Genomic DNA, 25863 nt, shown 5'->3' with positions numbered 1-25863 from the left:
TCTCTCATTCTCTCTCTCTCAAATAAATAAATAAAATCTTTAAAAAAAAAAAAAAGAGGAGAAAGACAAATGAGGCCAGTTAGCTTGTCATTTAGGCAAGAGAGCACCAAAATCATCCAAGAGAAGCTAATGCTTCTCTTAACACTGATGTCATTGTCATGGGAAAATTATTCAGCTGAACACACAAGTATCTCCTCCTCCACACACCTCTTTCTTACCATCACCATCAAAGTCACATAAGGCCAAGGAATGAACATTATCTCCAGTAACCTGAAAATAAAACCAAAGCTCATTAATATGCCATCTTTTTCTCACTTAATCCAAATACATTAGCTACATAAAAGAGGATTATACAAATCAGCAATGGGTATTATTCAAATTACAAATGTTCTTTTTTTAATGTACAGAATTATAAATATGATTCTATTTCATTTTCTTATTCATTATAGTCAATAGTAAAAAATAAACAAAGCATAAAGAACATTAAAAGTAAAAATGTTTAAGAGGATTAAGAGAATGTTTTGTTCTTCATACCGTCCAAAAGAGATCATTTCCTTCATGGTCAAAACCCTGCAGAGCACAATTTCCACCAATAATGGCAAGAGGAGAGGAAATGTCTCCGAGTGTTCCCAGCACAATTGCATTGGCCCCATCTGCAACCTAAGAAAGACGAAAAACACAAAAAATCTCAGATTCAGTGACGCACAGGCACAGTGGATGTAACATATTTCCTTATTTTTATTTTGATACTCAAATCTCTGTCATCATTTGTGAGAAGCCACATGGTCTCCTGAGAGGCAGGCCAGGGCCATACACCGGGTACAGTCACTGTGGCTTACGTGTGCTTCCACAGGGATGAGCAGAGACCCAGGATCGACTCAGGCTGCTGGCCTCTCACACTAATCCGCCACAATAAACTGCTACACAATCTGAGCCTCTCTAGAACTATGAGTTCTAGAGGCCAAATGCTTGACAGAATCAAATTTATATCTTTAAAACGCCCAAGCTTTTATAATCCACTTTAACCATGTTGGATGGAACTCTTTTCAATACTTATTACCTAGTTCTCTTGCTAGTACTCTTTTTAATTGTAAAGTTCCTGAGAAGTACAAAGAATAATAAAACACCTACATCCCCACCACCCAAAATTAATAAATGTTCCAGACTTCTTGAATAAAGCACATAAGCATAATTTAATTTATTTGTTAAAAATTCAAGGATATCGGGGCGCCTGGGTGGCTCAGTCGTTAAGCATCTGCCTTCAGCTCAGGTTACGATCCCAGGGTTCTGGGATTGAGCCCCGCCTCGGGCTCCCTGCTCCGTAGGAAGCCTGGCTTCTCCCTCTCCCACTCCCCCTGCTTGTGTTCCCTCTCTCACACTCTCTCTCTCTGTCAAATAAATAAATAAAATCTTAAAAAAAAAAAATTCAAGGATATCTTTGGAAATGCTAATTGTTTATTATACAAGAAAACAGTCCTTATTTATATAATCTGCACGTGGGAAAACTATAAAAAGACTGGCTATAAGGAAAGAAAAATTCATTAGAAATCAAAACTGCTAAATGGCAAATCAATCAAAAGATAAAAAGGTAAACAATAAACTGGGAAAACACCTACAATACCTAGGACAAAGAACTAATTTTTCTGTTAATAAAAGAGGTAATAGAAAGCAAATAAATAAGAAAAGGATAAACACCCAAGCCAAAAAAAGAACAGGAAATTCACAAGAAATACAAATCACCAATGAACATGAAAATCTTCATTCTCACAATGTATCATTTTCAATTTTTGGATTAGAAAGATGAAAAATAATATGATCCATTGTTGGTTGGGTGTGATAAAACAGGCACTCTCATATTCTGTGGGGAAGGTGGAAAATAATAGTCTTTGTAGAGAGCAATTTAGCAATACCTATCAAAAATCTCATTTAAAAAAGGCCTTTAACATAGCAATTGCAGAGGTGCATTCTTGAGATCATTAATTATGTGTCAACTTGTCTAAACCATGGTACCCAGATATTGAATCAAGTATTATTCTAGGTGTTTCTGTGAAGGTATTTTTTTAATGAGATTAACATTTAAATCAGCAGACTCTGAGCAAAGCAGATTGCCCTCGATAATACGGGTAGGTCGCATCCAATCAGTTGAAGGCCTTAATAGAAAAAAGACTGACCTCCCTGGAGGAAGGATTCTGCCACCAGACTGTCTTTGGACTCAAGTTTCAACATCATCTCTCCCCTAGATGATGCCTAATCTGCAAATTTTGGACTTGCCAGCCTCCACAATTGTCTGAGCCAATTCCTTAAAATAAACCAGTTAATCTCTCTCTCTCCCTATATGTACATATACCCCTCCTACACTCAATTTCAGTCTTGCACAAAAATACAGGAGAACTATCTTTGTGACCCTGAAATAGGCAAAGACTTCTCAGGACAGAAAGAGCACTAACTATTAAAGAAAAAACCAAACAGCTAGACTTCCAACAAAATCAGAAACTTTTGCTCATCAAAAGACACCCACTTATTGGAATGAGCCACACACTGGGAGAAGATACTTGTTATATATATTGTTATTTGCTATATATGTTGTAAATATTATTTTATTTATGTATATATATATAAGAATTTGTACCCAGTATAGCCAAAGAAAATCTACAAATCAATAATACACCCGAAGTATCAATAAAAAACAGGCAAAAGACCTTTTTATTAGACACTTTACAAAAGAAGGCAGATAAGTGGGAACTAAGCACAAGAAAAGGTGTTCTACATCATTGGTCATGAGGGAAATGCAAAATGAAGCCACAGTAAGATATCACTTTACACTTTAAAATGGCTAAAATTGAAAAGACTGGGATTACCAAATGTTGAGAAAGTATGGAGCAACTGGAACTCTCATACACTGCTGATGGGAAGTGTGAAATGGTACTAGCATTCCTAGGTATTTACCCAAGATAAATTAAATCATATGCCCATAAGAAGACTAGTACAAAAATATTTATAGCAATTTTATTAATAATTGCCCCAAATTGGAAACAACCCAATATGTCCATCCCACCTATGATCAGAAGAATGAACAAACAAATTGTGGTATATTCACACAATGGAATACTGCTCAGCAACAAAAAAGAATTACTGCTCCATGCAACAACATGGATGATTCTCACAGGCATGCTGGGTGAAAGAAGCCAGATACCAAGGAGCACATTCTGTACGATTTATATGAAATTCAAGAACAGAGAAAGCTAAGCTAAGGTGACAGAAATCAGAACACTGAATGTCTAGGAGATATAGGAAATGACTGGAATGGGGCACAACAAAATTTTCTGAAGTGATGGAAAAATTCTATATTTTTATAAGGCATGTTGGTTACAGGAATCAAAACGCACTGAACAGCGCACATAAGGTTTGTGCATTTCACTGTATGTATATTTTATCTCAATTAAAAAATACCAAAATAACTGCATTTCTAGGAACTTATCCTTAGGAAATCATCAGATATATGCTTATCAAAATATCAACTGTAATACAGAAACTATGGAAATAACATAAATATGCAACAATATGAAATTGATTAAGCAAATTATTATATAGTAGCACAATGAAAAAAATTTAGAACCAATAAGAATGACGTATGGATATACAGTAACTTCACATAAAGATGTTCACAGTGTGGTACTGAATAAAAAGGCCACGTGTAAGGGCCAGGGAGTGGAAACAATATACATGTCCATTAACTGATAACTGGATGAAGAAAATATGGTATGTCCATACAATGGAAAATTCTTCAGCCATAAAAAAGAAATGAAGTACTGATACATGCTATGACATGGATCAACCTTGAAAATATTATCCTAAGAAAAAGAAACCAGTCACAAAAGACCATTTATTATATGATTCTGTTTATACAAAATGTCCAGAATAGGCAAATCTACAGAAACAGAAAGTTATTAGTGGTTGCCTAAGCAACACAGGTTGGGAGAGAATGGGGACTACTAATGGGTACGGGGTTTCTTTTGGGATAATGAAGATGTTCTAAAATTGACTGTGGTGAGGGGCACCTGGGCAGCTCAGTCAGTCGAGCATCCAACTCTTGATTTTGGCTCAGGTCATGATCTCAGGGTCATGAAATCAAGTCCCGCATTGGGCTCCGCGTTCAGCATGGAGTCTGCTTGTCCCTCTCCCTCTGCTGCTCTTCCCCTCTCTCTCTTTCTCAAATAAATAAATAAATAAATAATCTTAAAAAAAAACTGATTGTGGTGATAGCTGCACAAGTCACTGAATAAACTAAAACAACTGTATTGTATCCTTTAAATGGGTGAATTGTATGGTATGTGAATTATATCTTAATATGTTAATATATTACAATAAGTTCTAGAAAAAAGGCTACATGTATTTAGTATGATCCCATTTTGTAAAAAAAAAATTCATTTAGTAAAAATCAGTTTAAGGGTTGTGTTATTTCTAGATGGAGAAATTATGAGTATTTTTTTTTTTTGCTTCCCTATCTTTTCCATAATAAATATGAATAACTTGGGTAAAAAGCCTGTAGCCTGTAGATGGCAGAGCACAGTAAGTGGCTTCTCCTATAAACTACTATACTAAACTTTAATGCAAAGCTACCAGGAAGTCTGATCACTGACTTCCTGGCTCTTGGCTGAGCTCTCAATAGATCTTGACAGGTGGTGGTAGCACAGATGTACCTCATGGGGGACAAGCTGGAGTGGTGCCCAGTGGTTACCAACCATGATAAAACAAGTAAGTGTCAGGCAGAGTGCAGATGGAAATGGAAAAATCTCCGAGTTGTTTACATTACAAGAGCCATACAATAAGCAAACCAAAATAAGTGTCTCATCTCTTTCAAGCATAAAATACCAAAGGACGTTCATGAATAATGAGAACGCTACGGTTGTAAAGGGGTATACTTGCCTCTCTGTAGAACAAATCTGAGTTATTGTAGACATCATAAGCCAGAAGATTAGTCTGCGTCCCCACTAAAAGAGCATCATACCCAAGTTCTGGGTTCAGGGCTCCTGCGGTCAGGCAGCTGACTGCCTGGTTAATGTTGAGAAGCGAAACGTCAGACTCCAGAGGGCTCTGGAAGACCCCAGAGGCACTGAAATGCTGGCTCCGGGTATGAGGATTGTGAATAAAAACCTAAAACAGAAACAGTTAATTACATCCCCTTAAGATACCAAAAATGTGGGCGCCTGGGTGGCTCAGTTGGTTAAGCAACTGCCTTCGGCTCAGGTCATGATCCTGGAGTCCCTGGATCGAGTCCTGCATCGGGCTCCCTGCTCAGCAGGGAGTCTGCTTCTCCCTCTGACCCTCCCCCCTCTCATGTGCTCACGCTATCTCTCTCTCTCTCATTCTCTCTGTCTCAAATAAATAAATAAAATCTTTAAAAAATAAAAAAAATAAAAAAGATACCAAAAATGTAAAATTAACATACATTTTTTAAGAGACCCAGGGTATTAAGAGATATCAACACTGACAAGAGGTCACTTTAATCACCTACAAAACTTGAAACACTCATACATAGTTCGGTGTATTGCTAGCTTTCAATTACTAGGAAATGTGGAAACCTAGTGGTTCTTAGCCTTCTCGAGAACAAGGTAATGGACCAGATGTAGTTGTTGCTCACCAGGGCAGCTTATCTGCTACCCACAAGCAGGACGTCAAGCACTCTCACAAACTAGCCTCCGCCTGGTCAACCTTCAGGAAGCGCTTCCAGCTACAACGTGATTGCATCACACTAAGAGGATCACATAACATACAGTAATAAACACTTCCTATAGTATCTTTCATCCAAGCACCTAACACATTCACTTCCTAACCCTGAAAATTGGTTGTTTCAGGAGCACCTGGCTGGCTTATTCGAAAGAGCATGTGACTCTTGATCTTGGGGTTGTAAATTCAAGCCCCATGCTGGGTGTAGAGATTACTTAAATAAAACTTTAAAAAAAAAAAACAAACCCTGGTTGTTTTAAGAGTTAAAATATATAGGGCGCCTGGGTGGCTCAGTTGTTTAAGCGACTGCCTTCGGCTCAGGTCATGATCCTGGAGTCCCAGGATCGAGTCCCGCATCGGGCTCCCTGCTCAGCAGGGAGTCTGCTTCTCCCTCTGACCCTCTTCCTTCTCGTGCTTTCTATCTCTCATTCTCTCTCTCAAATAAATAAATAAAATCTTTAAAAAAAGAGTTAAAATATATAGTTTTAAAGTCTGATTGTTCGTAGATGTGTTTTACAAACTTAAACTGAGTCATGTGGTCAAGCTTTTTCAAGGTTTCATGGTCTATACTAGTAAGACAGAATTAAATAATTAGTCCAAAGTTAATTAACTTAGCAGTTTCAACTCTCATAGATATAATCACCCCAAGAGGGGTCACTGTTTGTGGGGTAGGAGGATGTTAGATATTAAAATGGCTTGTGGCCCTCCAAAAGGGCACAGTACAAAAACAGACATGCAGCATATCTGTGGTATTAAAATTTCTTTAGGGAAATCTTCCCTGTCTAAAAAATGCAAAGTAAAAAACGGTGGGAAACACTGTATTAGAGACCGCTTAAACCTCTTCCAGTTTTAAAATTCACTGATTTTTATTTTTATTATTTTTTTAAAGATTTTATTTATTTATTTGAGAGAGAGAGAATGAGAGATAGAGAGCATGAGAGGGAAGAGGGTCAGAGGGAGAAGCAGACTCCCTGCTGAGCAGGGAGCCCGACGTGGGACTCGATCCCGGGACTCCAGGATCATGACCTGAGCCGAAGGCAGTCGCTTAACCAACTGAGCCACCCAGGCGCCCCCAAAATTCACTGATTTTTAAATAAGTATTTCATCCCTTCAATAGAAATCCAAAGATTAATTTTAAGTTATTATCTAAACAGACAGCCTGCTCAACAAATAATTTTCAAAGGAATTGACTAGAAATATACAGAAAAGGTACATAACTATGGAATATCATGTTGATGTCCTCATTTGTGTAATACTTTACAACACGCTTTTATAAACGTTACTGCATTTGATCCTCACAATAAGCCCTGGTTTACAGATGAGGTCAGAAGGGTCAAGGCCCTTTCCCAAGGTCTGGTGACTGGTAAGTGAAGAGGGCTAAGACCTGACACCTGGCATCTGGCATCTGGTTCCAGAACCTACACTCTAGCCACCATGTCTTAACTTCCTTTTAAATAGTTCGGAACAAAAGAATTCTTTCAGAGTCTTCCAGTAATTAGACAGGCTGAGGGAGAACAGGAAGGGAAATCACTAATGGACTACATATTCCCTGCTTATTGGAAAAGAAAGAGTTTGGGGTTTGTGGCCAACAGCAGCAACACTCCCAGGAGCAGACTTTTCCCTAATTCCCCTCCTGCTGTTCTCTGAGTCTCCAGGAGACCTACCTGTCCCTCGGGCATGGAAAAAGCCAAGCTCAGTCACACAAACAAATGGATCACACCCCGTGCCTTCAGCCAAAGGACTGGCTAAAGTTCATGGAACATTTGTTCTAGCTGAGGGGATGCTACTGACAGGAGAAATTCAACGGGTCCCTTCAGCCTCATGGTGAGAGGAAACATGTCCCCAGAGAAAAACAATAACGTTCATCTTGCAAGAAACCCCTTTTTAAAATATCCTTGCTCAAAACAAAACAAATAAAATCCTTGCCCAGGCTCAGAGACCCAGATTCCAGTAAGTCAGATTCACGTTCTCAACAGAATCCCACTTATAATGACAAAATCCTGTTTCTAGAGATGTGGGCTCCAATGGTCAAGGAGGGCTTTAGTCTTAGCTGGAATGTTTAATTGTTATTATTGTGTTATTGTTGCTTAATTATTTTTAAAGCAGAATATATTCCTGTATTACTTGGATCATAAAATGTTACCATTTTTTTAAAGTCTCAATATAAAATATCAGGTCATAACTTTTGAGATTTGTTTAAAGTTCTAAACAAAATATCCAATTACATAGGTCACAGGACTTTCTCTCTCTCTCGATCTCACTCTCACTCTATTTTTTTCTAACTCCAGAAACAGACCTAGACTCCAGTGTCCCTGTCTTCCATATTCGGTCACATTCTAATGATAGGGCTTCCATAGACACCTCTGCCTGACCTTCTTGCTTCTACTTCTACACTCACCTCCCTGCACCTCTCTTGCAGTACCAGCTAGAGTTGTGCTTTATCTTAAAACATTAATCAAACCCCATCACCCAAAAACAATGGTCTTTACATGGCCTACTGGCCCTATATGATCTGGCCCCTGGCTATCTCACTGCTTCCTTCATTCCATCCCAGCCCCAGCAGCCTCCTGTTGCTGGAACACACCAAGCATATTTCCACCTCAAGGCCTTTGCACTTGCTGATCCTTCTGCCTGGTAGGCACTTACCCCACATATCTGCAGGGCTTGTTTCTTCCTTTTCTTCAAATCTCTGATCTACAGTTATCAGAGGCCTATGGATCACCCTATCTAAAATAGCAATCTCCCATCATTCCCATCCCCTTACTATTTTTCCCCCCTAGGGAGACATTATCTGTGTGTTATTTATATGTATATATAAATATATTTTAACATATAAATAAAACATAAAATATGCAAATATAATATATATATACTTTTTCTCCCTCCCGTATCTAGCTCCCCCTTTCAAATGTAAACTCCAAATGGGTGACACTTCTCACTTTCAACCTTGCAACTACAAAGCTAAGAACAGTGTTCAGCTATAGTAAGCCCTCAACAAATAAGGGGCAGAGCCAATATCCACGGGACGTTTTCAGCCCATTTATTTAGCTGCTATGCACCCATGGAACCAATATGATTTTTTTTTTTTTTTTGGCGTTTGCAGAACCTCTTAATAACTAACATTATTACATGCCAGGCCCTGTGCTAGGGGGCTCTACTTCATTACAGTACCTAATGAAAATGCATCATTACTTTCTACTTATGTATCCCAAGGCCTATCATCTAACATACAGCGTAGGTGGAAGTGTCTTGAAAACTATAAAACATTATATAAATATTAGCTTATTAAATCCACACTGGGTCAAGAACAGGTACTTTACCTTTCATATCCACCACTTTCTAGTTGCACGACCTCAAGCATTACTTTGAACCTCTCTGAACCGCTATTCTACTCAGTGAAGTGGGAGTAAGGACAAGAAAATAACAACAATTAGTGACTTACATGCCTATTAACTTACTTAGTTCTATGTGGTAGATACTATTATTAAGTACTTTGCCCAAGGTCATGAAATTAGTAGGTACGGGAGCCAGGATCACACCTCTGCTGTGCTGCTGTCCTTGGCATTGTAGCAAGGATGCCGAGATCATTCGTGTAATAAAGCTTTGTACCTGTTAAACATTATTACATTATTACGCTTGGTGTCACTGGTATTCCATGGATTTTGGTCATGCCTCCATCAGTACAGAGTGCCTTGATATGCCTTCTCTGCTGGATTTTAAGCTTTGTGAAAGTAGAGATTTCAGCTTTATCTCTGAACCCCCAACATCTAGCACAAAGGAAGTGTTCAGTAAGTCTCATGAATATTAAATGACCGTTTCATCTCTGTGACTCCCACACCTTGCACAGCACCTGGCACATTGTAAGCACCGAACAGGTACTTAGTGAATAAATTCTAGGAAAAGACATAACTGTACACGGAATAAAGATCAAGTGAAATTTGAATCACTGAATTTAGGGGTCTTTGTATTTTTTTCCGTAAAGTTGTCTGGTTCGAGAGGCAATATGAAATAGTGAAAGGAGCTCCAGAGTGACAGGCAGAGAGGCCTTGGGCTCAAACCTGGGGTACGCTACCACTCCTAATCCTGACCAAACCTCTTCCCTCCTAGAGACTTTCCTTCCCTAAGCTTCCTATCTGCACAGGGGCTCCAACACTGTCCGAGTCTAAGTGCCTACAGACAAACTGCTTGGAAAAGTCCTTCATGCGAGACCCCATCATTCTTCCTTATTCTGCGCAGGGCGGAGAGTTAGGTTGCCGGGCAACCGTGGCTGGGGGCGGGGGCGCAGGGGCGCAGCAGCGGAGATCCTGGGAACTCGGCGGACCCGACTCCGTGCGGTGGGAACGGTTACCTTGCCCGCTTGGGTGGCGGCTGCCAGGCACGGGTGAGTCCCGTCGTAGCGCCCTATGGCCACCATGCGGGGGCTGATTTTGTGGCGCAGTTTCAGGGTGAACACGGGCAGCAGCATGATGGCGGCGGCTCAGGGAAACAGGGCTCGCGGCCGGAGGCCTGCGCAGCGGAGCCGGCCTCACCCGCCGCGGTGCGGGGCTCCGGAACCCGCTACTTCAAGCCTGGTGCGAACAGCGCGGGATCCAGCCCCACCCCCCCACAACACACACATACACACACCCACACCCCCATCCGCACACAGGCCGCCCGCTCTTTCTGCGGCTGCGCAGGCCCACCTATCCTCTTCTGCGGCTGCGCAGGCTCCACCCCGGGTCTTTCTGCAGCTGCGTGGTTGGGCCTCGCCCCGGGCTGAGACTGAAGCTTCTATTTTTGGTGGAGTCGCGTGTTTTTGCTGCTGTAGCTTTACCTCGCTCGAGTCCCCTGTAAGAACCTGTCTGAGCCGTTGCACCCCCGGGACTTCTAGCATCACAACCAGGCTGCACCCCGGCAGATTCCACACACAAGTACCTCACTCCCAAAGGGAAGTTCAGGAAAGGTATCTTGAATGCCTGCTCTGCCTTTTGATTAGCTGTTAGTCGGCAGCCACAGTAGTTACCTGCACTAAGTATACCAGTCCTTCCAGGATAAATAAAAATCGTGCATTAGACTCTCATATTTAAGTAGTTCAGCCATCCCCGTAAAATTCCTTATATATTTTTAAGTGAAAATACACAAAATTGAAGTCACAAAACTTCCCAACATTCATTTAAATGTACTGTGTGTTAGGCACTGTTCTAGAGAATAGAGGTTTAGCAGCAAACATAGAGCAGTTTACTGCTCTACTGGAGCTCAACTGGCACCGACTTACTAGTCAGCAGAGACAAGCACTAAACAAGAAATACATGCAGTAGGTCATTTGGTGATGAGAACCATAAAATTAAAGGAGGGAAAAGGGGTAGAGGACTGGAGGGAGTGCAGTACTACATAGGGTGGTGGGGAAGAGACCTCAAGTGACATTTAGCTAAGGACCTGAAAGAGCCAGCATTGGGGAAGAGTGTTTCAGCAGGTGCAAAGGCCCTGAGCACTCCGTTTGGCTGCCTTCTAGAAATAGACATTTAGACGTGAGGGATGAGATGAGTAGGAACCAACAGAGGAGACTGAGAAGGAGCAGCCATTGAGGAAGTAGGACCAGGACAGTGTAGTGTTCTGGAAGCCGCGTGAAGACAGGGAGAAGGAAAATAACTGTGTCAGATGCTGTAGGTAGGTCTTAAAAGATGAGTTCTTGTTACCCTTGGATTCTGTAATCCCAGCTGTACAAATGAGCATCTTTCATGAAGCCTACCTTTGTGTCTGACTAGGTGTAACCTCCTTTGGAGATCATGTCAAAAGGCTAAATTTGAGGGCCTTCATGGAATGTAAGACCTGAGACAATGGCCCTCTGCAGCCCCGCTGATAGGCCTTGCCTCTGAGTCCCCCCAGCCCCTTTCTGCCCCACCACCTCCTCTGTCACCCGTCAAGACACCACAGTTCATAGCAGTTCCCCAACCAGCCTCATAATAGAAATTACCCTGGCTTGTACCCCGCTCTCATCCATCAGAACTTAATTTGCTTTGTGAAGTATCCTTCCCCTCCACCCCCAGAGTCTACCTCTACAAAGTTGTCAGCAACCTGAATCCACTTTGCTAATAGCTGATCTTTCCCACGAACAGCTTGAAAGGAATGAATCTCTAATAAATCATTTCGGGCGTTCAGTTTTCGGACAGTCTCCATATGCCGGGCAGTGTTCAAGGACCTGTGAAAACAGCAGTGGACAAGAAATGTGTAATTGGTGCCCCTGTGGAGTTTACAACCTAGAGGAGGTAAGGAGCAACAAACATTACACATGAAAGCAAATAAGATCATTTTATTTGGTCATAAGGCTGATATGCTGGATGAGGCTCAGGAAAGGCTGTCTGAAGAAATTTGAACTAAGATCTTGATGATAAGAGGGCACCTGGGTGACTCAGTTGGTTAAGCGACTGCCTTCGGCTCAGGTCATGATCCTGGAGTCCCGGGATCGAGTCCCACATCGGGCTCCCTGCTCAACAGGGAGTCTGTTTCTCCCTCTGACCCTCTTCCCTCTCATGCTCTCTATCTCTCATTCTCTCTCTCTCAAATAAATAAAAAAAATCTTTAAAAAAATAAAAATCTAAAAAAAAAGATCTTGATGATAAGAAAGCAGCTGCCATTAGAAGATGTGGGGGAAGGGCTTTCCAGACAGAGTCAACAATAAAGGGAAAGGCCCAGGTTCGGTACGTTCCAAGATCGGAAAGAAGACAACGTGGCTGAAACCTAGTGAATGAGAAAGAGGTCACATCACCTCAGGAGCTTGGGTTTTACTCTTTAGCGGCAGACAAGTCCATGGCTTACTGGATTTCCATGTAAGGCTGGCCTTGGCCTCCATCCACCCAGCGAAGCCTCACTCACTTTATGGACTGCCTTGGTGGCCTCCTATTGCAATCAGCAGCAGCAGCATCACTAACATTTATATCACTAACGTTTCATTTTCTTTGTGCCACCATTTCTAAGTACTTCATGTGGATGGCTCACTTAATCCTATAATAACCCTGTGAGGCAGGTGCTATTATTAGCCCATTCTACAGATGACAAAACTTTTCCACTCTCACCTCCTCCTTTCATGACTCTTCATTCGTGCCCCAGTTTCAACCAAAGAAAGTTCAAGCACTTTGACAACTTATGGAGATCAAATTCTGATCACCACTGGCCTCTGCAAGCCTCCTCTTCTGCCACCTCTTTCTTGTCTCAAACTCGATCCCTTCTTCGATGCTGTCTCTAGTTTCCCTGCCTTTGCTCACACTGGCCCTCTGCCTAGAATGTCCTTCCGTCACTTCATAACTCCCACCCATCTTTGGAGACAGAGTGGACGTCACCACTCCAAACAGTCATGTCTGTGCCCATATTTAGGAGGTAGCCATCCTTTCATGGGTCCCCTGGCAATCACATCATTTGCCATATTGGAGTTTTTGAGTCTTTGGATCACAATCCTAGTTAGGATCAGCAAGGATCCCCAGAAGGGTAGATAAGCCCCATCCTCCTTGACAAGCACTGATCAGAGCAGGGGACTTGGGAAGGTTCTCCTCTAAGGAGAAAGGAACAACAGCCCGGAGAGGCTGGCCCAGAGATGGCTCTCCCTCTACCAACAGTCACAGAGTCTTCTCTACCTCTGATGACCTCCCCCTCAAGAATCACTGGCTCTTCAGAGGGGACGCTGTCATCCTCACGTCAGTGACACCTGGGGCTCCTGAGGACCCAGGACTTGTGGGAAGTTGCTGGTGGGCTCTAGGCTGGCAACACTATCTAGAGGGTGAGCCCACAAGTCTCCAAGTATGAAGTCCTGAGTTCAAATTCCTCCTCCATCAGTCACTCACTGAGGCTCGAGCCCATCATTTAATCCTAACACTCATCTGTATTGAATATCTTCTCTGTGCCAGGCACTTGACACACACACTTACTCGCTTAATCCTCACAGCCACCGTCTGAGGCAGATTCTATCATCATCCCCGTTTTACAAGAATGGAAACAGTCACGGCAGGTTGGATCACCGAAGCCCGAGGTTACACGGCTGGTAAGTGGCAGAACCAGGATGGCACACCCAGGTGGTCTGCCTCCAGGCCTTGAGCTATGAACTGCCCCACGTACTGTACTGTCTCCTGCAGTGAACTTCCCGAGAGCCAGCATCCTCTTCTAGAAAAGAGAAATATCTGGAATACTACTTCTGGGGAGTATTATGATAATTATACAAATTAATATAAGTAAAACAATGCCCTGCCTTAATAAGGGCTTCCATAAATGGTTATTATGATTATTATGAGCTTTTTATGATTCTGTCTTGGTGAGAAGGCTACCTTTGACTTGTTAGGATCATTATTGTAATAAATTTGGTGCTCTTTTTTACTTTTTTTTCAGCAAGTAGCATTGTTTCTGGTTCCCTCTCAGCCCCAGGGTGGGGAGAAAAACCCACCTAGCTAGACAAGGTCTGGTGGGAACTAGGTGAGACTGGGCTTGGAATGCTGATTTCCCTGGGCCACCCCTGCCCCCCCCCCCCCCCCCCGTGTCCTCACCTCGCTGTGTGAAGCAGCCCCACTAGAGGGTGTGCAGGTGTAAAGAACGGAGGTTCCTGCACCTCTGGACTCTGGATTACAGGCCTGGAGGCAGACCTGGTGAGAGGGCCCCTCTAGACAGAAGGCCTCCAACTGTCAGTCATGGGGTTGACTTCTGGAGAGTGGACTGGGACAGGGGGCCAGCCGCAGGAGGACTTTTGACTTTTCTTTTGTGCGCTGTGATGTCTGCTGTTCTCACAGCAAGATTGTACTTTGGTAATAAACATACACACACACTTTAAAATAAAGTAGTGTGCGCGGCGCCTGGGTAGCTCAGTCAGTTGTGTGTCTGCCTTCGGCTCAGGTCGTGATCTCAGGGTCCAGGGATCAAGTCCCAGGTCAGGCTTTCTGCTGGGAGTCAGCTTCTCCCTCTCCCACTGCCCCTCCCCCCGCCCCTGCTTGTGCACTCTCGCTCTCAAATAAATAAATACATAAAGTCTTTTTAAAAAATAAAATAAAGTAGTGTGCAAGTGGGGATGTCTGTGAATTTCAGAGATCCAGATCCACAGCCCCTCCCCACCCTGTTGCCCCAGAACCTGCCTATAAAGGACCCCAGTCTTAAATTTCCCCCAAATTACGGGGAGTGGCCATTAGGATCTCTCCCTAGTGCACAGAGGGGCAGGGGCCAGAGACCACTGGAGCAGAGCAGGTAGCACAGGGTCCGGCTCTGTGAGAACACTTCACGAGCAGCCTTTCCAGGGGTGCCCTCCTTCAACGCTTCATCGCCTGACCCCCATCACCTGACTCCGGGATGGGTCTGCTGTGGGCCGGGGGGTGAGGCTGTATGTCTGGGTGTCCTGTTAGCCCATTTCACACATGTGAACAGTGAGGAAGTGAAGAATCATATTTCAGGCCACTTACTTAGCAGCATGTTACATATAAAAAACCAGAAACTGCTCCTTCTGGAAGGTAGACCGGAGAAAATGTACCGCTGCTACTACTCATAATAATAGTAGAAGCTAACACCTGTTGAGCACCTACTATGTACCAGACTGCTAAATTCCTTACTTGTATTATTATGTGGCTTAATCCTCACAGTAAGGCTATGAGATAGGTAATATTCCCATTTTAAAGGTGCAGAAGCTAATTTCAACTCCAATTTTCTTCTACCCTGCCCCCCACCACCCACACATGTCCCCGAATTGGTAGGAAACCTGGTAAACACCATCTTAACCAGGTGATCAAGATGGATAACGAGGTAAAGTCATGTTATCATGCAAGGCATTTCACCTCTGTGGTACTTTCCCCTAAAACCCATAAGCCCTGTCCAATCACGAGAAAACAAGAGATAAACCCAAAATGAGAGATACTCTACAAAATATGCCTCAAAACTGCCCGAGATGATGAAAAGCAAAGAAAAACTAAGAAACTGTCACAGAATGGATGAGATTCAGGACACATGATTAGGAAACACAATCCTGGATTGGATCTTGGAAGAGAAAAAAAAACAGTGAGAAAACCGGGGAAGTCTGACTAGAGTTTATAGTTCGGGTGGTAACGTTGTACCAATGTCAATGTTGTGCTTTTGACAGACATACTGTGATTACGTAAGATGGTACCATCGGGGGGGCTGGATGAAGAGTCTGCAGGAAGTTTCACATAGTGCTAGGATTCGGGATGGTCCTGGAGGGTAGGATTGACTATAAAGGGGCATAAGGGAACTTTTTGGGATGATAGGAATGTTAAATATTTTAATTGTGGTGGTGGTTACATAGATGTATATATCTGTCAAAATTCATCAAACTGGGGCGCCTGGGTGGCACAGATGGTTAAGCGTCTGCCTTCGGCTCAGGTCGTGATCCCGGGGTCCTGGGATCAAGTCCCGCATCAGGCTCCCTGCTCCTTGGGAGCCTGCTTCTCCCTCTGCTTCTCTCTCTCTCTCTCTCTCTCTCTCTCTCTCTCTCCCTTTCTCTCTCTCCTCCTCTGTCTCATGAATAAATAAATAAAATCTTAAAAAAAATAAAAATAAAATTAAAAAAAACTCATCAAACTGTACATTTTAAATAATTTTATTGTATGTAAATTATGCCTCTAGGAAGTAGATTTTTTTTAATTTTAAATCTAAATTGAAATTGAAATTTTCAAAAATTTTAAATCAATTTTTAAGTCACATACATAAAATCCTTCAAGGGCTTCCCATTACACAATAAATAAAATCCAAAATCCTAACTTGGCCTACAGAGCTCTGGTGTCTGTGAACCATCCCAACACACCAAGTGTGACCTCACCTCAGGACCTCTGCACTTGGAGCTCCCTCCACCTAGAATGCCGTGCCCCCAGATCTTGTCAAGTCTGGCTCGCATATGTCAGTTAGGTCTCAACTCAATACCTCTCTCCTCGGAGAGGCCTGCCCCACGGCGCATCTCTCTCGGTGTCTCCCAAGCTGCTTGATTTTCTTCAAAGTGTTTATCTCTTTCTGAGAATATCTCATTTATTTATTTTTTGACTTGGTTGTTGTCTGGCTCTCCACACACAAATGCAAGTGTCTTGGCCACTTCGGATAGAGAAGCCCAATAACTAGCAGCTCCCCACACCCCCACGTAAAGAGAGAGAGAGAGAGAGGTAGAAGTCAGGCAGGGAGAAGCAGATATAGGATTTTATCCCTCGTAAGAACTGCTCATGGAGAATGTGACTTCTATTTGCTGAAAAAACGAACTTCCTCATCCTGAATGCCTGAATCAGAGATTTGTCCATCACTGGAGAACCACAGGCCAAGTCCTGGGTCAGGCTCCTTTCATCACACGTCAAGGAATAAAGCAGGCCAGCTCTTCAGAGGAGGCTGAGGTGCTAGCCCAGGAATAAGAGCCAGGCAGCCGGGGTGAAAGACACCAGGACTGTTATGCAACATTCTTGTTCTTTCCACAAGAAACATTCCAGCCTAACATCATCCAAGCACCTTCAGCAGTTCCTGGCACCTAGTGGGCGCTCTTGAAATATCTGGTGAGTGAATGATGGTCTGATTCAAATAAATCATACCACATTGAATATACCTGCTCAGCAGGACCTACTACAGCACCTTACAGTCTTTTCCACCTGGAATGCTCCGCCCCCAGATCTTGTCAAGCCTGGCTCCCGTATGTCAGTCAGATGTCAGCTCAATGGCCCCCTCCTCAGAGAGGCCTACCCTGAGTGCCCAGGCTCTCCCTCTTTCATTACCCTGCTTTATCTCTCTCACCTCGTGGTATTGGCCTACATAACTTCTCCCCACTGACAAATTCGAAAGAGATTGTATGGTTTGTACTAATAAGCAGTGAGAAGGGGTGCCTCTTTCTTTTTCTTATTTTGCACCATGACACCCACAAGACCATGCCTGAGATTCTGGGCATGATTCCGAATATGATTCTGGGTGAGCCAGAGACTCCCAGAGAGAAGGGAAGCTGTGGGGAATTGATTACCATTTGCACACAGATGAGGAGTAGGACTTTTTTTTTTTATAACAACAATAAAGCAATGCTGTGCATCACACTTTCAGTTATGTAAAGTCCTATTCAGTAAGTTATATTTAAAGACTCTTTAGGAAAATAAAGAAAGGATTTGGTCTAGCATGATTCAAATATAATAGCCTTGCCAAGCAATTCACTCAAAGAAATACATTTCGATTAATTTTTGTTGATGTTCTTTCCAACCTTCTCTGGCCTGAAGCATCAGCTTCTGATTCTGAAATACCTCTGTAACTGACGTAAATTGTGACTTTTTTTTTTTAAATCTACATATCTACTCATGACTGATGAAAAACTCCTCCTGCTTCCATCAACACCTGCCAAGCCCATGGTGGTAAATGGTGGCGATCAGAAGGCATAACCAGGGGACACCTGGGTAGCTCAGTCAGTTGGGCATCTGCCTTCGGCTTGGTCCTGGGATCGGGTCCTGCGTCGGGCTCCTTGCTCAGCGGGGAGTCTGCTTCTCCCTCTGCCTGCCCTGCCTGCCATTCCCCCTGCTTGTGCTCTCTCTCTCTGACAAATAAATTAATTAATTAAAAAAAAAAAAGAAGAAGAAGGTGTAACCAGAGGTGTGCTGACAGCGACAAGCTTCTCTGCCAGGACAATGAGGACTGGGAGCCTTCGAATGATTTTGAAATTAAAGGAGGCCACGGCACCCAAGAGGTAACCCAAGAGGTTAGCCCAGCACCCAAGGAGCAGAGAAACCGGCTCCCAGCCCAACCTGCCTGCAGGGTGCAGATCAAAGCTGATAGCTGGAGTCTGTTCCAGTTTCCAGTAGCGTGCCCTTTATAGCCCCCTGGAGCCATACCTGGGTGTGGGCAGCATCAGACGCTGGCTGAGGCTTGACTCAGCTTTAGTAATTACCCATTTGGGTGGGAAGCCAATGGCTGGGGCACCTTCTCTGGAAGTTTGAGTTTTTCTACCTTGGTATAAATTCTTACATCTGAAAGCACTGTGCAGCTTTGGAGATGTGAGCCTCATATCTTCAGGGGGCAAAACGGGCTAAAGAAATTCCAATCCCGTTTCTACAATCATGGCATTTGCCAGTATGAAAGGGGAGAGATCACCAGCCCCGGCTTCTGACCATCCAGCCCCTGTTTGAATACTTCCTGTGACTGGGATGCCCACAATTCAAACGATTCTCAGAAATCTCTTACTTACTTTATATTATTTACATAAATCTGTTTATATTATATATATATCTTTTATATAAACTTACATAAGTAATCTCTTACTCGTGATACTATACTGAGCCACATATCAGTCTCTCTGTAGAAACAGACAGATTGACTTCATGACTCTTCCCCTTGTCGGCTCTTCAGGTATTTGAAGATAGATCCTCATCCCTCCGTAGCTTCTTTATGCTGAACACCCCTAGGTGGACCCTTCAAGGCTTTCTTGGAATGTGTGGGCACACTTTACCATGACTTCTTGCTTGAGGAGACTGCAGATGTGATCTATTTTGAACGCCCCCCTCCTCCCAAAACAAACTCAGAGGTCCTTCCCCTCATCTGCCGAATTTTCCAGAAGCGACCCCAGGAAACAAAGATCAGGGCTTTTTTTTTTAAGAACAGACCAAAACAAACTGGCCAAGATGCTAAGGCTTGACGAGTTCCTGCAGGACACAGAGGCATGTTCTCAACCAGGATTGTGAGAAACTGAACCAAGGAGCTATTTACAGAGGTGTGGGCAGGACTTGGAAAACCAACACAGGGTCAGGAGGCAGCAGTGGAAGCTGTGACCACCCGTTATGGACTGAATTGTGTCCCTCCTCCCCCAAAAAAGTATGTTGGAGTCCTCACCCCCAGAACCTCAGAATGTGACCTTATTTGGAGAGGGTCTTTGCAGAGATCATCAAGTTTAAGAGATGTCATTATGGGGGCGCCTGGGTGGCTCAGTCTTTAAGCGTCTGCCTTCGGCTCAGGTCATGGTCCCAGGGTCCTGGGATCGAGCCCCGCATCGGGCTCCCTGCTCAGTGGGGAGCCTGCTTCTCCCTCTCCCACTCTCCCTGCTTGTGTTCCCTCTCTCGCTGTGTCTCTCCCTGTAAAATGAATAAATAAAAATCTTTCAAAAAAAAAAAAGATGTCATTATGGGATCACCATCCACACAACTGGTTTCCTTATAAAAGGGGGAAATTTGGTTACAGACTCACACAGAATGCCACATGAAGATGAAGGCAGAGATCAGGGTGATGCTTCTACAAGCCAAAGATGGCCAGCAAACCCCAGGAAGAAGGGAAGAGCATGGACCAGATTCCCCCTCAGGGCCCCCAGAAGGAATCAATCCTACAGAGACCTTGATGTCAGACCGCTAGCTTCCAGAACTGTGAGAGAATAAATTTCTGTTGTTTAAGCCACCCAGTCTATGGTACGTTGTAATGGCAGCCCTGGGAAACAAACACGCCAGTCCTAACCCTTCCCCAGGGTAAGGAACTGTATTGCAGGAGCCCAGTGAAGGGGGATCTGGCTGGAGCTGCTTTCACGGAGGTGGCAGCGCAAGGAGGGAGCTGAGCGCTGAAGACCACCACCATGCTCTCCTCCCCCCACGCCCCCAGTCTCCTGCATCACCTAAGCCAGTGGAAGCCAGCAGGCAAGGGAGGTGGGAGATGCAAACCGGGAATCTACCTGGAGGAGCACATTGTCCACACTTCTCTTATGACCTCTCTGTGTGGGCTCCTTGGCAGATACAGCAGGAAGGGAACTCAGGAGAGCCTCATGCAACACTTCCATCTGACCTCTGAGAAAACCATGTCCCAAAGAGGGGGTGTGACAATGCAGCCAATATAACACAGAACCGATCCTTGAATTCAATAATCTGGATTCTCAGTCATGCATTCCCGCTGAATAGAGGGCTGCTGCCTGTTTCGTCACTGCTGTCTTGTCCACTCATGCACCCTCACCCCTTTAGAATGCTGGCTTCTTGGGATATTTAATGTAGTGTTAAGTGGTAATGCTTTGATACCCTATCAAATTAAAATATATAAAAGCATATATAACAAAGATCTGAAGAAATGGGAACCTTTGTCCCCTGTCGGTGGCAATACAAAATGGTGCCGCCGCTGTGGAAAGCAGCAGGATGATTCCTCAAAACATGAAACATAGAATTACCACATGATCCAGAAATTCCACTTCTGGGGATATACCCAAAGGAATCGAAGACAGGGACTCAAACAGATATTTGTCCAACAATGTTCATGCAGCATTACTCACGATAGCCAAAAAGTGGTAACAACCCAAGTAGCTATCAGGATAAATCAAACAGATGAACGGACAAATCAAACAGATGAAAGGATAAATCAAACAGATGAATGGATAAATCAATAAGATTCATACCATGGAATAATATTCAGGCCTAAAAAGGACTGCCTCCATGCTTCAACGTGGAGGAACCTTGAAGATATTAAGCCAAGTGAAATAAACCAGACACGAAAGAACAAATATTGTATGGTTCCACTTATATGAGGTACAAGAACAGGCAAATACATAGAGTAGAATAGAGGTTACCAGGGGTGGGGGGTGTGGAGGAGGCAGAATGGGGAGTTATTGTTTAATGGGTATAATTTCTGTATGGGATGAGAAAAAAGTTCCAGACATAGTGGTGATGGCTAGTTAACACTGTGAATGTGCTTAATGCCACTGAATTGTATACTTAAAAATGGTTAAAAGGGTAACATTTAGGGCGCCTGGGTGGCTCAGTCGGTTAAGCGTCTGCCTTCGGCTCAGGTCATGATCCCAGGGTCCTGGGATCGAGCCCCGCATCGGGCTCCCTGCTCAGCGGGGAGTCTGCTTCTCCCTCTCCCTCTGTCCCTCATCCTCCTCTCTCAAATAAATAAAATCTTTAAAAAAAAAAGGTAACATTTAAGTCATGTATATTTTACCATGGTACAAAAGAATATATTTTTAAAGAATATACATTGAAAAGGAAGTCCCCCTCCCACCCCAGTCTTTGCCATAGGATCCCCTCCCTAGAGACCCTCCTGAGACCAGTTTCCTGGACCTCCTTCTGAAGATGGTCTGGGATGGCATAAGGAAGTCCTCTCCTCCAACTTTAAGGCCACAGAGTGGTATTCCTGTACAAAGCCTTTCACATAGAAAGTGTCGGACTAACATTTGAAATCAACATTTGCATTTTAATAAGAAAGACTACCTGAACTCCAAAGAATGAACTAGGAATGGTAGCATTTCAGAAAATCGGCCAAGTGTGGGTATTCATGAGGAGAGGGTGGGGGATACAGTCTTCTCAGTTCAGCTTAACAAACATGTACGGAGGCCACACCAGGAGAAAGGGCCTTTGCTGGATGCTGGTCTAACAATAGCCAAGAGCTATAAAGCTCTTACCATGTGGCAGCTACTGTTCTATGCACATTAACTTATTTACTCTTTGCAACAAGCTTTTGATGTCGGCGCTATTATTAATTATTCCCCTTTTACAGATCAGGACTCCCAGGCATGAAGAGATAAGTAGCTCACCTAAGATCCCATAGCTAATGAATGACGGGACTGGGGCTGCACCCACAGAGTGGGGCTCTAGGGCCCTTTGCCCTTGTACAGTGCTGGTGCTGCCTCTCGGGCACGCACACGTTTACTGAATTTCACAGTGGGCCCCGGGCTTCCTACCGAGAGAGGTGTAAGGATGCCTTACACATAAGCCCCGTGCTCGATGACTTAACAGCTGCAGCAGGGGCACAATTCACCATAATACAAGGCAGAGAACGGACCGATCAGGGTTAAAAGAGGAACATATGCAATGTTCTGGAGGTTAGAAGAAAGATACCAAGAAATGCCCTGTGGAGGAAGTAACTTCTGAGCGTGAAGGAAACCAACATTTATGGAGCAGCTACCCCACACCAGCCACTTTGTGTGATGAGTCCTCCTGACAACCTTATCACCCCCATTTCTCTGACCAAAATAATTGAGGCTCCCAGAGATGACATTAAAGTGGGGAAGCTGGGATCCTCTCCCAGCATCAGCTATCACTCAGAGCCGGTGGGCGGGCAGGGGCTTGGGGGGGGGTGCTTTCTGCAGTGAGTTGCCAGCAAGGTGTTCCCAAGGCCAGTGACATCAGCCCTCCCCTGTTGGGCATGTGGGGGATCTTTAGTCTAATCTTAATGTGAATCGTGGCCAATTAACAAGCCAAAAGCACTTTGAAGATGACATTGTGCATATAAAGGGCCTGTTCCCACAGTTGCAGGCAGTGATGCGGGACAAGACTGTTTAGGGCGTGGATTGTGGTAGTGACAATGTCTCAGCAGGGCAGGAATTCCTGGGGCAGAGGAGCCCTGAGCCAGGAGGTTGAGCTCATCCATCAGGCTGGGTTCCAGGAGAAACCTGGCTGTTTCTAGAAGGATCAAAAGGAGTCTCATAAGGGCGCCTGGGTGGCTCAGTCGGTTAAGCGTCTGCCTTCGGCTCAGGTCATGATCCCACAATCCTGGGATCGAGCCCCACGTTGGGCTCCCTGCTCAGCAGAGAGCTTGCTTCTCCCTCTCCTGCTGCTGCTCCCCCTGCTTGTGCACGCTCTCTCTCTCTCTCTCTCTCTCTCTCTGTGACAAATAAATAAAATTTAAAAAAAAATAAGTATATATATAGAGAGAGAGATAAATGTGATAACATGCAGATCCGAGTAAAAGGTATATGTGAGTTCTTTGTATTATTCTTGTAAATTTTCTTTAACTTTGAAATTAATTAAAAAACAATAGAAAGATATAAGCCAAAATCTTACTAGTGTTGTGGGCTTGCCACTGAGCATTTTTTTCTTTTTGCCTATCTACACTTTTCTTTGTTCCTTCTTTTCCTTCCTCCCTCTCTCTCTTTCCTCCCTCCCTCTGTCCCTCTGTCCCTCTCTTCCTTCCTCCCTCCCTCCCTCTTTTCCTTCCTTTCTTTTGAAAAAGTAGTATGGTAAAAGTAAGTCACCCTTGTTTTGTTTTTTTTTTTTAAGTCATCTCTACACCTAACGTGGGGCTCAAACTCACAATCCTGAGATCAAGACGCACATGTTCTACCAACTGAGCCAGCCAGGCACCCCTAAGGTAAAACTAATTCAAATGCTATAGACAAGTCTCCAGTGTAAGTCTGCCTTCCAGCCGAGCAGACCCTCAGCTCCTCAGCCCCCCTCTCAGAAGTAACCACCACCATTATGTCTTCTTTGCCTCTCCTTGCAGATGTAGTCTGTCCATATACAAATGTGGATGTCTACGTAGCCTCTTCCCACTTTCCCACCACAAATGGTGGCATCCTTGCTGTGCACACAATTCTGGACCTAGCTTTTCCTCAGTTAACACTATATCTCTTCATGATCCTTCTGTATCTGGGGACATATGGGGCTACCTCATATCTTTAAGGGCTGCCTAGAATTCCATTGCATTGATGTGTCATAATTCTTTGAACCAGTCCCCATTGTCTTACCCAGTTAGTCCTTTTCCAATCTTTTATAGGCAAAATTACGGTGAATTGCACCCACTTCTTCGTGCACAATGTGCAAATAAATATATAGGATAATTTCCCACAAGTGGAGGTGCTGCGTGGAAGTCCATATGCCGTCCCCATTGTGGACGCTACTGTGGTTGGCCCGCAGGCTGCGCATGCCTATCTCCTCACTGCCTCTGCACGCACGTACTTCACATGTTCGGATCTCTGCCAATCAGATAGACTTTTTTTTTTTTTAATGATATCTGGTTGTAGTTTTAATTTGCTCTTCTATTATTATAAGCATAGATGAGTATCTTATCACTTGCTCTAAAAGCCATTTGTATTATTCTGTCATCTCTCTCTGCATGTAGATGAGTGGTCTAAATCCTCTACCACAGACCTAGCCTTCCTACAGAGAAACCCACGGCATTAATCCCAGGCTGGACTGAAAAGAATGGGATCTGCAACTCCTGGTGCATCTGGACCAGAGCCACCTCAGTGACTCCAGTCTCCTTTTGGGTTTACTGGCTGTAAACCAAGGGCGATAATTTACCATGGGAGCTGGGAACGTGACTCAGCCCAGGCGCAGGCCAGCACCCCCGCCACCCCTCTGAGCCGCCAGCAGCTGGTGCCCGGCCCAGGGCAAGGCTGTCCTGGGACTTTGCAGCGTGCCGCCTGCCCCATCCTTGAAGAACAGAACTTCTTAGTCCCTCTGGGTTTCTGTTTTCTCCCCAAGTCTTTAAAAAGCTGTGGTGGGAACAGAACGCTTCATTCAGAGGAGGCCCTGAAAGGCCCTTTGGTGCTGCATCCGGTCCAGGAACCAGCTGCATGTTCTCTGAAGGAGAAAAGACTTGGACAAAAGCTGGCATCCTGAGAACCCTGGAGGTCAGGCCCTCGTTAATTAGCCACTGGCGTCCCTGCCTCATTAGCATGCAAGCACAGGCAGAGCGGAGCTGCTGCTTCTCCAAGCTGCCCCTGGAACCACCTCCGCTCAGAGGTTGCTGTTAGGCATGGGATTTTTTTTTTTCTCCATCCAACACTTGCAGGGAGATCTCTACAGATAGGGGCTTTTTCTACCACGGGACCTGGCTGAGGTGGGTCATCGCCGGGCTGCCGGTCATTATCTTGATCATGCCCTTCTTGTAGACAGAGCCCAGGGTTTGGAAACAAATAGACTGGGATTCAGATCCCCACTCTGCCCCTTCCTGGCTGGGTGACCTTAGCAGATGACCTCTTGGAGCCAGTGTTCTCCTCGCAAATATGGATTTACAATAGTACCCACTGCATGGGTAATGTACTGGTGTCTTGGGACACAGAAGATGTGCAGAAAGGGGATTTGAAGATCACAGAAGAACAGAATTAGAAGGGATTCATTTGCCAGGCTTTTCCTTTAAGAAGATCAACCTAGGGAAATAACCACTGCGTTCTAAAAAAAAGACACAATCAAAAAATCCTAACCTGTCCTTTCGGGTTGACGTTCAGAAACTTCTTATTACGCTATTACCTTCAGGGTAAACAGTTAAAAAGTAAAATCGATCAGTCAATCAATCCTGGCCCTCGCTTTGAGGGCCCCCTGTGAGCAGACTCCTATCCGCTTCCTCGCCTCCATCCACCACTCAGCCTTGGGGCTCTGTTAGGGGGTAAGGACAGGTCGTCCTGAGATGGGCTACTATGGCATGAAGATTGTGTTGAGGTGAAGGCGATCAGGACCCTGTGGGCTCAAGGGAAACTCTGCCCCTCCTCCA

At 44.3% G+C, this 25863-nt stretch overlaps 2 protein-coding genes across 6 annotated transcripts in view; one reads left to right on the top strand and one right to left on the bottom strand.

Annotated features, from left to right (window-relative positions):
* Nucleotides 1-10351, bottom strand: part of BBS2 (Bardet-Biedl syndrome 2) — a 40873-nt gene extending 30522 nt beyond the window's left edge. The window contains exons 1-4 of the mRNA XM_073884376.1: nt 10076-10351; nt 4927-5154; nt 535-660; nt 208-270 (exon numbers count right to left, since the gene is read on the bottom strand). Coding sequence (XP_073740477.1) covers nt 208-270; nt 535-660; nt 4927-5154; nt 10076-10192 — 534 coding nt within the window. The 5' untranslated portion in view covers nt 10193-10351. The remainder of the gene's footprint in view (nt 1-207; nt 271-534; nt 661-4926; nt 5155-10075) is intronic.
* Nucleotides 9936-25863, top strand: part of MT4 (metallothionein 4) — a 34552-nt gene continuing 18624 nt past the window's right edge. Inside the window, exons 1-4 of one of the 5 annotated variants that reach the window (XM_073884339.1) lie at nt 9936-10108; nt 11866-11972; nt 13643-13738; nt 23649-23739. The gene's annotated coding sequence lies outside the window, so the exon portion shown is untranslated. The remainder of the gene's footprint in view (nt 10109-11865; nt 11973-13642; nt 13739-23648; nt 23740-25863) is intronic. The other 4 variants (XM_073884337.1, XM_073884338.1, XM_025852391.2 and 1 more) reach the window with 4 other exon arrangements.

The sequence above is a fragment of the Callorhinus ursinus genome, unplaced genomic scaffold (genome assembly GCF_003265705.2).
Source record: "Callorhinus ursinus isolate GAN/ISIS: 27379988/994484 unplaced genomic scaffold, GSC_fseal_2.0 scaffold56, whole genome shotgun sequence".
In the NCBI taxonomy this organism is placed as follows: domain Eukaryota; kingdom Metazoa; phylum Chordata; class Mammalia; order Carnivora; family Otariidae; genus Callorhinus; species Callorhinus ursinus.
The sequence above is the reverse complement of the archived record's forward strand: the minus strand, read 5'-3'. Positions and strand labels throughout refer to the sequence as shown.